General features: G+C 27.8%; 1 protein-coding gene across 2 annotated transcripts in view; it reads left to right on the top strand.

The window, feature by feature from the left end:
• The window catches only part of LOC100212337 (lissencephaly-1 homolog), a 66,989-nt gene that overhangs the window by 23,411 nt on the left and 30,595 nt on the right, over positions 1-12,983 (top strand). For both annotated transcript variants that reach the window (XM_065807827.1, XM_065807828.1), the window contains exon 5: positions 12,567-12,618. In XM_065807827.1, the coding sequence (XP_065663899.1) occupies positions 12,567-12,618 (52 nt within the window). The remainder of the gene's footprint in view (positions 1-12,566; positions 12,619-12,983) is intronic.

Here is a 12,983-nt window from a genome sequence, read left to right as displayed (position 1 = left end):
AATAAATTAAAATACTAGGAAATGTATAAATGAAGGCTTAAAAGGTTGTAAGTTGCATAAAAAAGAAGTTAGAAGGTTCTTTTTGATGTTCAAGGAAAAAAATTGGATTAATTAAAGTTTTTATAGCACAAAGGGACAGATAAAGTAAAAAGATGCAACTTGTTGAAACCTTTTACAAGCAAGAATGAGTTTTGGTTTATCTTTATAGAGATGGTAGCTCGCTTGAGCATTGACCATGGAGGTATTTGTAGAAAAAAGAAAGAAATGCAACCTTACAACAATGGGAGTGTGGCTCAAGCTTGGGAGATAAAACAGGTCTAGTTACATTTACAATGTACTTTTAGACTTTGCCTGAGAGTTAGAGGGTTGCTATTCGCCAATATAGGAATGCCAACAATATTACAATATTTTTTTGCAATAAATAATTGAGTTTTGTTGTCTAACAAAAATTGTGGATTTTAGGTCTAGAATTTAAATGCATAAGCCACTGCAAGCCTTAGGCTGTTACAGAAGAGAGATCAAATTTAAAATCGGCTGCTTGTTCTAAGCAATTGAAAAGTGAAAATTTTTTGTCAAGACAAGAATTTAAAGTTTATTCGTCACCAAATAGAGCCACTCTAGATTTCATGAAGATTGTTATTGTAGATAAGAAACAATACAGGAGTAAAGATAGAACTTGTGGTACCCTTGAAGTTACTTGAAATAAAAAAGAGTGTAGGCCATCAAGGGTAACTTTAATACTGCAAATAGAAAGAAGTAATTTAATTTTAAAACCTTTATATAAAGAGGCTAATAACAGAGTGAAGAGTAATCGTAGGATAGTTGGAGAGGTCAAAGTGTTTTCTAGAGTTTTGAAAAATTGGAACCACTTATTTAGCACTTTTTAAAAAGTTAGCAAAAATTGAAAAGAGTTCTGGAGAACACTTTTTTAAGAATATGATGGAAATCTTGTCTGGAGCACAAACTGTAGAAGTTTTTAATTGAGAATTAATATTAGTATTGGAAGCCAGAGTGATTTCTATGTTTAACATTGGGTTAATCTGTTTAACTGTCAGGAAGAGTGTGACAATTAAATTCAAGTCAAATTAGAGTAAGATTTCTTTGCAAATACTTTGCTTTATTCTGGGGAGAAGTAAAAAGATCAAACTCATGAATTAGAGATAAAATGTTAGACTTACTTTAGTTAATGACACTGTTGAAGACTAACCAAAAGTCTGTAGAACCTAACATCTGAGATACGATAAAAGCTTTAGTAAAGAATAACAAAGCTTAACATCAGACAGGACTTTTTTACATTGGCTTCTTGCAATAATAAAAAGACATCATCTTAAGATGTTCTTGCAAAAAAGATTTTAAAAAATGATTAATGTTGAAAAATGTGGAGTAGAATTAAGCTTGACTTAAAATTGAAGAGAAGTTGTAAAAGCTTCCAAACTTTTATTCCAAAAAGAATAAAAGCTTCCAAGATGCACTTTATGCATGCATATTATGGATATAAACATATATAATTGCTATTTATTTAGATATTGGCATACAATATCCTTTCTTTGTTATATAAACTTTAGTATTTATATGGTGTAGTATTTGTCGAAATAGAAGATGATCACATGGATGTGCTGTGTGACTCAAGCAAGACAAGAAAAGGAGGCATAATCTTAGACAGATTAGAAAAAATGTTTTATTGAACAACGTTTGTTAGGAAAGAATAAAGTAATTTAGGTATCAGCATGTAAAGAGGTAGCAGCTTCAGTAGAAAATGGTAGTGTTAGAAGTAATACAATTTGAAGAGAGTGCCTTACACATTGTATGAATGAGCTTTAGTTAAAAAAAAAAAATGCTCAAGATTGTTTATATTTGAGAAGCAGCATAAAAGAGGAAGGCTAAAGCCTGGTGATGATTTTGATGATGATCGCCATCGGCTTTTGCCTTTTTTTATGGTGTTGATGATAATGTTCATGATGATCATGATGGTTATGACAATCACTTTGATCATAATGATGTTTGTATATGCATTTATATACAAAATATAACATGAATTTTGAATAAAAAAAAACAAACTTTAGGATGTATAAATGTTTATGCCGCCCCGATCACAAACCGGCCCCAACTATATTTTATCAAACCCTGCCCTGGCCTTGGTCAAATATCAACCAAGCGCATAGTAAGCGCATGTAAAAATCATGCTAAAATAGTATTACTTTTTTTTCTAGCATACTTATTTAACTTAAAAGCTAATGATGAAAGTAATCATGCTTTAGATTTCGTTTAAAGTCGTTGAAAATGGGTTTTAAATTTTAGTAACTAATTATTTTTTTATTATGTGTTTTATAATAAATAAAAAACTATCAATTGCGTAATTATTTGAAGAAAAAAAAAAAAGGCAATTAGTTTTCTCGCATCCCTGTGCATTGATAAAAACAGTAAAGTTTAGCAAAAACATTCAAAAAACAAATTTTAAAGTCTGTATTTCTAGCGCAAATAATAGAGTATTTCCTTAATATACTGACTGACAAGTATCGAACAAAATCTGCTTTTTTTTTTCCCGAGTTGTATCACTTTTGGTAGTAGAAAATAACAAACGCCCTGCAAAAAAGAAAACAAAAACAGTAAATATTTAGGTATATTATTTTATTGACAAAATTTTCTTTTTTTAATTATCAATTTTTTTTACTTTATTTAATTTAGATTTTCTATTTCGTATAGCATTTGTTTCCTTTCTTCGAATATTGCTGTTTTATTCTCAGCAGTTTCTTTTCTTACAGCTTTATTTTGCTGCAAGTTCTTAAAAGCTTACTATCAAAAAACATGGTAAAGTTAACTATAAACGTAGACAAACAAGGTGTGTGTGTGTGTATATATATATATATATATATATATATATATATATATATATATATATATATATATATATATATACATATTTGACCAAGGTCTTTCTCTTTATCCTTCAGCCCATATTCTTGTTGTTGGTGACTTGAACGCTCGTCACACTGAATGGCTTGGTTCTAATGTCAGTGGCTCTGCAGGCGTTAAGGCCCACAAGTTTTGCCTTTCTCAACTCTAACACCTATAGTCAACTTTCCAACTCGCTTTCCAGACTATCCAAATCAATTCCCTTCTCTACTCAAGTTATGTCTTGTTTTTAATCCTAGTCAAGTGCTCAGTTTATTCACATCCATCCTTAGGTGCTTCTAATCATGGTTTGATCTTTTTAAAACTATTATGTCATTTTTCTGTATCATCAGAATCCCCCTATCATTGTACATCTTATAACTACCTTAAAGTTGACTGGGACTCTTTCTGTGCTTTTTTTTTCGTGATGGCTCTTGGGTAAAAACTCACTCTTCTCAATGGTTTTCCTCTTATTGTGCTGCTGCAGTTTCCAATCATAACCATTACTTCCATATCTATTGCCAAAACAATTCTCCAGAATACAGATGCCTGTTTACTATTGCTAGAAGCCATTGTAAAAAGGTTTCTTTTAATGTCAAGTTCTCAGCTCCTCAATTCTTGTATTTCATCTCAAAAATAAAAGCTCCTGAGACATCTGATAATCTTAAACAGTGTCTATAATAAGGGCAAGTATGTAATTCCACCTCTCTTGCATGGTTCAGATTTTGTTACCTCATTCAAAGATAAAGCTGAATTGTTTGCTAAAAATTTTTCATCAATCTTATCTATTGATTCCACTAATCACATCCTACCTGATATAGTTGACAAACAGGTTGATATATTGCTTGACATTCATATCATTCCAGTTCGGTATCTGCTAAGACTCTTTTACAGCCATACCTGTTTTTCTACAGCCGTACCTTTTATAGTCTTGCAGAAGTATTCTCCGGAGTTGTCGTCTATACTTTCGAAACTATTTAACAAGTGCTTATCAGAGTCTTGTTTTCTAGCCTGCTGTAGAGCGTTATCTGTTATCCTAATTTTAAAAAATTCTCGAGAGCGGTCTGACTTGTCTAACAACCTTCCCATACATTTTGTTACTATCTTTAGCAAGATTTTTGAGTCTTTAATTAACAAACATTTAATCTCTTATCTTGAATCTAATAACTTACTTTCTGATCATCAATATAGTTTTCGATGTTCTTGTTCTACTGCTGATTTGTTAACAGTAATAGCCGATAGGTTTTATCTTGCATTAGATAGATGTGAGAAGGTTATGGCAATCGCTCTTGGCATTTCTAAAGTCTTTGATAAAGTTTGGCATGCTGGTCTTTTTTATAAGCTCTATTCTTTTGATGTATCAGTTAACATCTTTAAGATTATCGATTTCTTCCAATCATAGTATAAAAGTTGTCCTCAATGGACAGCACTCTTCATTTCCTGTAACCTTAAGGGTTTCTCAAGGTTCCTCTTTATCTCTATAAATCTCTAATCCATCCTTGTATAGAATACTAGTGGCATATCTAGAGCTGATCTTCGAATGATGCCCTTTCTTTTTTAGACAAATTGTAAACATAGTTGGACCTGCTCTTGCAGCCAACCTTCAACCATTGTCACTTTGTCATAATAATGCTTCTCTTTCTCTTTTCTATAAGTACTATAATATAGGCACTGCTCTAAAGAGCTTGCATCTCTTGTGTCATCAACTAAAGTTCAATATTGTGTTACTGCTCATTTAAGTCTCTTCCTTTTTTGTGTGACTGTTCCTAAGTGTTCTGAAAAAAATTTTTTGTCTAGTTTTTTCCTCGATTATCAGTTCTTTGGAGATCTTTTATTCGAAAAAGTTTATGTGTATATGTATATATATATACACACAACCCTCATATATATATATATATATATATATATATATATATATATATATATATATATATATATATATATATATATATATATATATATATATATATATTTATTTAATTTAAAAATAAAATGATGTTACTTTAAAAAAAAATTAAATTTAGCGATAACTGCATTTTTGCTTGTTTCAATCTGTTTGTTGTTTTAATCTTTTAAGAATATTAAAAATGATTAAATAGTTTTGTGTTTCTGTATTAAAAACAAATTATGTAGAGTAAATAATTTTCGGGTATAATAGGAGATTATTATATATGTTTCGGGCATATTAGGTTTTTAATTCTGAGAAGTAACTAGGCAAAATAAACCAGGGTGTTTTGGATGTTTTACAATCAATTAACCTATTTGTTCTAATATGACAGAAAAAGTAGTTATTAGATTTAAGATTAAATTAGAGGAAAAGTTATTTCCAATTTGTTTTGTCTAATGCTTGGGAGATGCAATAAGATCAGTCTCATGTATAAGAATAAATGGAAATATTAACTAGTCTTTATTAATAATAAGTTATAAAACATCAAAAACAGGATCGTATTAATTTTTTTTAATTAACAATTTTCCAAAAATCTCTAGAACCTAATTTCTACAATAAAGTAATTAAATAATGGACCTTGGCAACAGCAATACCTTTTTTCATCAAGTTTTTTTAATCATAAATAGACATTTGTTCTTAAGAGAGTCGTTCTTGTGTAAAAGATAAAAGAAATGATTACAATTAGAAGTTTCAGCTGCACGCAAAAGAAAAAAGTTTAAACTGACAAGAAAAAATTAAAGCTTTGTCTAAATCCAGGAGACTAAAAAGGAGCACAATTTTTAAAAACATCAACCCAAGGATTATCATAAAGAAATCCCAGTCAACCATTAGGTAGTAGTAAGTGACCGGGGCCCTGGCCCCGTTTCTGGCTAAAAATGAGACTTTTTGCAAACCCGGCCTGGCCTCGGCAAAGCTATAAGACTTAGCAGGGGTTGATAGCCAGGGCCAGATAAATTTATAATTCTTTATATGTTATAATTTTATGCTTGCATTTTCTAATTATTAAATACTGCCATATTTTTATATATTTTCAAACTCTGATTTACTTTTAACAAGGTTGCAAGCAACCACTATTAAGTTGTGAGTTACTTTAAAATAAAGAATAAGTAAAAATACTAGGAAATTATTTACTGAAGTTGTAGGTTGTCAGTTTTCTCTGTTTGAAATTATAGCCAGCGCACTTTAGATTTCAATGATACCTTGTGGTACTCTTAAAGTTACTTGAAATAAAGAAGAGTGTAAGCTTTCAAAAGTAACTTTAATACTGCAGTTTGAAAAAAGTATAAACTAATCGTAGGGTAGTTGGAGAAGTCAAAGTGTTTTCTGAAGTTTTGAAAAATTGGAACCACTTATTTAGCACTTTTTAAAAAAATTGAAGAGAGTTCTGGAAAACAGTTTTTTAAGACTATGGTGGAAATCTTGTCTGGAGCACAAACTGTAGAAGTGTTTAATTGAGAGTTAATATTAGTATTGGAAGCCAGAGTGGTTTCAATGTTTAACATTGGATTAATCTGTTTGACAGTCAGGAAGAGTGTGACAATTATATTTCTGAGTCAAATTAGAGTAAGATTTCTTTGCAAATAACTCTGCTTTATTCTGGGGATAAGTAAAAAGATCAGACCCATGAATTAGAGATTAAATGTCAGACTTCAAGTTTTTCCAGGAAACACATGCAGTTTTTTGTCTTGTATGTCCACGCACAAGTTTTTTCTTTTAGAAAACTTGGTCACAGTGGTTTGCAAGTTTTTTATATTATATTATTTTTATATTATAAGTTTTAAAAATAGAGAAAGTGAAGCTAACAAAATAGGATATTCAAATAATATTTTGTTGGTATATATGGGAAATGCACTAAGTCCATTTTTGGCATTATGCAGTTATTTATACCACTATTTAGTATTTTAAATTCTCTATTATTTGATATACCTTTTATGTCGACATTAAAAACAATTATTTTCCTATATTTTTTTTTTATTTTTTTTAAAGGTTAGCAAAAATATAAATAGCTATCTGTTTGTAAAATTTGTATAATTTTAATGTAGCAAGTATTTATTGTCCCTATATGAAAACATCAATGTAATGAATGCACATACTTTTATGTATAACTTTTTTCATTATATAATTATATTTACATGTGCATCAAGTATGTGCACATCTAGCTTATTTGGATAAGGTGTTTACATCATACACAGAATGTCTGTGATTCAAAACCCCACCTCTTACAAAATTTTTTTGTTTTTTTTTCCCATTTCTTTTGGTCTACTTTGTTATTGGTGAAATATACGTAAACAGTTATTAACAATTGTTTTTTTTTATAACAATTGTTCATTGTTATAACATATAAGAATAGAAAGGTAATATGAAACAATTAAGGGTGTGTGAAAAATGTGTAGATGGCATGGCCTGTTTAAGCTTAAAAACTATGTATATATGTGTGCCCCTTACTTAGAAAATACACTAAAAGGTATAAATGGTATAAGAAATCTGAATGTGAAGAGATGTGTATCATTTGTAAACATTCAACAAAAAAAATTTTAAGGTATACAAAAAAGAAAAGAAAAATCGAGGCCTTGGCCTTGAAAATTTTGGCCTTGGCCTTCATTGTTTTGGCCTTGGCCATAAAAAAAAAATACATTTTTTTATTGATTTCGTTGAATTCTGCCCATAACCTTGGTCTATTTTTACAAAATATGGTTTTATTGTCACAGCACTTGCTACTTTCAGTTTTGTTAATAATCGGCCTTAATGTGAGGCAAAAATTTAAGGCCTTGGCCTTGACGCTCCTAATCTTGGCCTTGACCTTGTAATGTGTGGCCTTAGTCTTTTAAAGTGTGGCCTTGGCCTTGCTACTTTTGGCCTTGTTAACAACTCTGGATAAATGATTACAAAGCGAATATATGACCAGCGGTATTTGAGAGAGATACAATTAAAAAAGGGACAGTGCTGGTGTTCGAAACCCGGACTTACCGTCTATTATGTAAACGCCTTATCCAAATAAGCTAAACTTCCGTATTCTTGTGAACCAAATAAATATAACAAAAAAGTTATACATAAAAGTATATACATGAATTACACAGACGTTTTCACACAGAAACAATATATACTTTTTACATTAAAATTATACAAATATATTTTACAAACAGTTAGCAATTTATATTTTCACTTTCCTCTTTAAAGAACAACAAATAGATAAAATATAGGAAAATCATTCTTTTCAATGTCGACTTTTTTGTTTTGTTTTGTTTTGCCTTATCCAATTTTGTTGCTGAAAATAACAATTACTCTAAAGAAATAAAAAAAAAAAGCATTTACAAGTTATTTAAATTATTAGTTTGTTTTTTTTCCTTCAATTTATTTTAATTTTCTATTTTGTTAGTTTTGCTTTCTTTTTTTTTGAAACTAAGTTTTTTCTGCAAAGCTTAATATAAAAAAACTTGCAAATGTCCATGACCAAGTTATCTAAAATAAAATACTCATGCGCGGATAGGCAAAACGAAAAACAGCACGTATTTTCTGGGAATGCATTGACTTACTTTAGTTAATGACATTGTTGAAGACTAACCAAAAGTCTCTAGAACCTAACATCTGATGTAAAATATAAGATTTATTAAACTAAGAATAACAGAGCTTAACTTCAGACAGGACCTTTTTACATTTTTTGGAATAATAAAAAGATATTTGTTCTTAAGAAAGATGTTCTTGTAAAAAAGATGTAATAAATGATTAATAAAGCAACTGCTCAAATTGGTAAAGAATGTGGAGTAGAGTGAGGCTTGACTTAAAATTGAAGAATAGAAATAAAAGCTTCTAAACTTTTAGTCCAGAATAAAAGCTTTCAAAATGCACTTTATGCATATTATATTATATGCATACATATTATGGATATAAACATATATGTTTGCTATTTATTTAGATGCTGACATACAATATCAATTCATATTTATATAAACTTTAGTATCTATATGGTGTAGTATTTGCCAAAAAAGAAGATGATCCAATGATGATCATGATCCTGATATTGATGATTATGATGATCTGTTGGTCATAATGATGTTTATATATGCATATATACAAAAAATATAACATGAACTTTGAATAAAAAAATGTATTTTAGGATGTGTAAATGTTTATGCTGCCCCAGTCACAAACCCAGCACAAACCGGTCACAAACCCAGGGTGGATATTTCCCCTGGTCAAATATCCACCCCGGCCACTTATTATTAGGGGGTAGTATAAGGTGTGGTATGTGAGTCTTATGAGTCTGATGTACTACATTAAATGTTTTAGTGAGATCATAGTACAGTTTGAATCACCCAAAAGAGAACAGAGAGAAACTTAAGAAGAGCTTTAGCTATGGTTTAATGGTTTTTAAGCTATTTTTAATTGAATAAACAATTATCAACTTTAATACATTGAAACAAGAGTCAGGTATTTGACCAATGTTTAAAAATATATATTAAAGTAAAAATAGTTGCAAAAAAAAGATTATAAAATTTTTTTTATAACTATTTTCACTTAAAAATATATTTAAAAATATTAATTGGTTTCTATTTTTAGTTTAAAGAATGATGCAAAATTTGTTGTGAGCAATTGAAAAAATAAAAATAAAAATTGTTTTAAACAATTTAATATTATAATAATTTTTAACTATGCTTAACTTTAAATAAATTATAGTAAATAGTTTTTTGTGTGGGTAAGTCCACACTTTTAAAAATCTTTAACAATGAATGTCATTAACAAAAAGCTTGTATAACATTCTACCTCTCATATATGGATCTGATCTTATCTCTCCCAAAGAATAATTATTTGCTAAGAACTATTCTTCTAACTCATTCCTGTTATCCCAAAGAAACAGGTTGATCCACTGTTTGACATCCAAATTACTCCTGCTTTTGTTGCTAAAGTTATCTCTTACTTAAACTCTTACCACAGTCTAACAATAAATTATTTAATGAATACTAAACTGAATCTTGTTTTTCTTCCAGCTGGAAAATTGTATCTGTGGTTCCAATTTTTAAAATTGAAACCACAGATAAATTAACAAACTTTTAATATCTTATTAACTCTCTGACAATCAATGCAATACAATCCTCTCATTATACTGCTGCCTAAGCGGTAAAGTAAGTTTGATATAGTAAAGCAATGTTGATTTTGATATATTTAAAGCTTAGGATAAAGTCTGGCTCACTAGTCCATAAGCTTGTATCATATGGTGTGTTTGGGAAAGCTTTTAAAATTGAAATTATTGGATTATTTTCTAATTAGAGTATTAAAGTAGTCTTTGATGGACAACACTCTCCTACATTTCTAATAATTTCTGGGGTGCCATTGAAAGTCTTGTTTTGCTCCACATCTATATTAATCATATTTCTGATAATCTTACCTTTTAAGGTTTAATTTGCTCATTTCATAACTATATATTCCAGTCTTGACAAAAAGTCATCATTTTTTGACAGCTTAGAACTGACTGCCTTGATGAATGGCAGCACCCTTACTAAGTTCTCTGCTTTACATCTTAGATTATCATTTGTTACTGACTTTTCATGGAAACTATACACATGATCTATTGCTAAGTTAACATCTGTTTAGGTTGCTTCTCTTTATTGTGCTTGCCATATTTTTACTTCTGATTCTATTCTCTACTTATATGAATCTTTAAAAGAGATCACAAACAGCTGAGACATGTTGTGTTCATATTAAAGAGAGTGAGTAAAAGAAAGCGCGTTTTATTCCTGAGAGTTTTAGTACATGGCATCAATGGCATTTTTGTTTGTTTACATAATTGATCTTTTAAACAAACAAAAAAATCAATAACGTCATGTAATAAAACTCTTAGGAATAAGATGTGCTTGAAAAAAATTATCAAGTCTGTAGATTGTTGCATATATTATGAAGACCTACAACAAAACAGAGGTGAGCTTCAACTAAAAGAAAAAAGTTAGTTTTTCTTGGTATCCATTTGTTTGTTTGTTTTGATTTATAAAAATTTAGCCCTAAATGTTTTTTTTAAGGCTTGGAATCGCTTTAATTGTCATTAGTGCTTTGGAATTCTCTATTGTTTTCATGTTTTCCTGACAGAATTTTCAGTTTTTTGAATAAGTTGATCGCTTTCTTAGCCTATAGCTCTCTTCTTAATTTTTTTATAAACTCCAAACTTAAATATTGCTTGTTTGCGGTTTTGTTGGGAACCAATTTGTTTAGAGAAATGAAGAAAAAAAAAGGAAACTTTAAATAAAATATTATTAAATGTAGTTACAAAGCCGGTAATAAGCAAGCTAAAAAGTAATGTTAAAAATAAAAAAAAAGGGTTAAAAAGAAGTTAATAAGAAGCAAAAAAATTTTTAATTTTATTTAAAAAAAAAAATTATTTTATTAACGGCCTTATTTTAAACAAAAAATGCTTAATGCATAAGCTTGACGCAATATATGACATCATAAAATTCTCTTTAATTTTTTACATTCTAAAGACATTAACTTTTTTAAATTACTGCAATAATATTAATTACCGCAAAACAAGTTAAACGTTATTTAACAGCTTTTTTATTATTACTATAAAGGAATGTTTTTTTTTAAATAAATAATAAAATTAATATTGCATTTTTTTAAATGTTATTAGCAAATTTTTTTCTTTTCTCGACATTTGCATAAATGAATTAAAACATGTTAAAGTTTTGTGTTTTTAAAATGATTATTTCTTAACTTCTAATTGCACCTTTTCAACTTCAAATGATTTTTTATTTAAAAAAAATTAGAGAGTAACAAATAAAAAAAATTACATTATTTGTTTACTTTATTTATTTAAAGTTTATTAGTTTATTATTTCGTTATTAAAATTACATCGCTGAATATATCTTTTTTTAAAAATAATCTCTGCAGTTTAACTTGCATTGTATAAAAAAAAGTTTAAGTTACATTTTATGCAAACTTTTGATGCAGCCGTTTATTTAAAATTAAATTTAGTTTTAAAAAAAATTGTTTAGGAAGGAAAACCGAAAAAATAATTGCAATAAAAATGAGCTTTTTTTTTTTAAGAACAAATAAAATTTCAATATTTAACAATATTAGTATTATTCCCCAATAAAACCCAAGCATTAACTTTAATTTTAATAAACTTAAAAATATTTTTAAAATCTAAGTTAAATTATATTTTTTTTATCAGAATAAAACTATTTATTTTTATTAAATTAGTTTTAAATTAAATCATTTATTTTATATCAGAATTAAATTATGTTTTTATGATCAAGCTTAAAAAATCAATTATTACAATAAAATAAAATAAAAATTAAAATAAACTTTTAATTTTATTTAAGTTTTTTTCATTAGTAAATATTTACTAATGAAAAAATTTATTATTTATTATTATCAAGTATAATTGTCATTGAAACTTTTGTAAGAAATATTTTTACATAAACATCATTCAAAAGTTAATGTGACTTTTTAAAATTAATTACTTCTTTTATCTTACCGCTTATAGTATAATATAAAAGTTAAAAAATGATAAAAAATCGCTTAACTGAAATCGCTTACTGCTTACTTAAAAATCACTTAAAGACGTATGTAAATTGCTCTATGCTTGACGCTTTAAAACAAGGCCTGCTATTATAACACAAGGCTTGATATTAGTATTACAAGCAGTTAATGGTTGGAATTAGAACTCTAGATAGGGGTATAGGGGTGACCTATATAGGTGTAGATTAAAATTAAGGTGTAAACAATTTTTGTACAGGTTATGGAATTGGAAGCAAGACTTTCAGAAATGGAAAAAGAAGTTGAAACTGGTAAATATTTTATGTTATTTTGTATTTAATATACATGAATCTATTAAATATATATATATATATATATATATATATATATATATATATATATATATATATATATATATATATATATATATATATATATATATATATATATATATATATATATATGTGGGAATACAAATTTGATAATTTGCTTACAAAGTAAGCATTTTATCACTTCAATATTAGCATAACAATATGACATAGCAATAGTTTTATAGAATGATCATTTTAAGACTTTTCATTATTTTATTCAATGGTTTAAAATATTTTTTTTTTTTTTTTTTTACTGTTAAAACATTTTAAATATTTTCATTTGTTATTAGTTAGATTTTCTTTTT

This window comes from Hydra vulgaris, chromosome 10 (genome assembly GCF_038396675.1).
Source record: "Hydra vulgaris chromosome 10, alternate assembly HydraT2T_AEP".
Taxonomy (NCBI): Eukaryota; Metazoa; Cnidaria; class Hydrozoa; order Anthoathecata; family Hydridae; genus Hydra; species Hydra vulgaris.
This window is presented reverse-complemented; position numbering and strand designations above follow the sequence as displayed.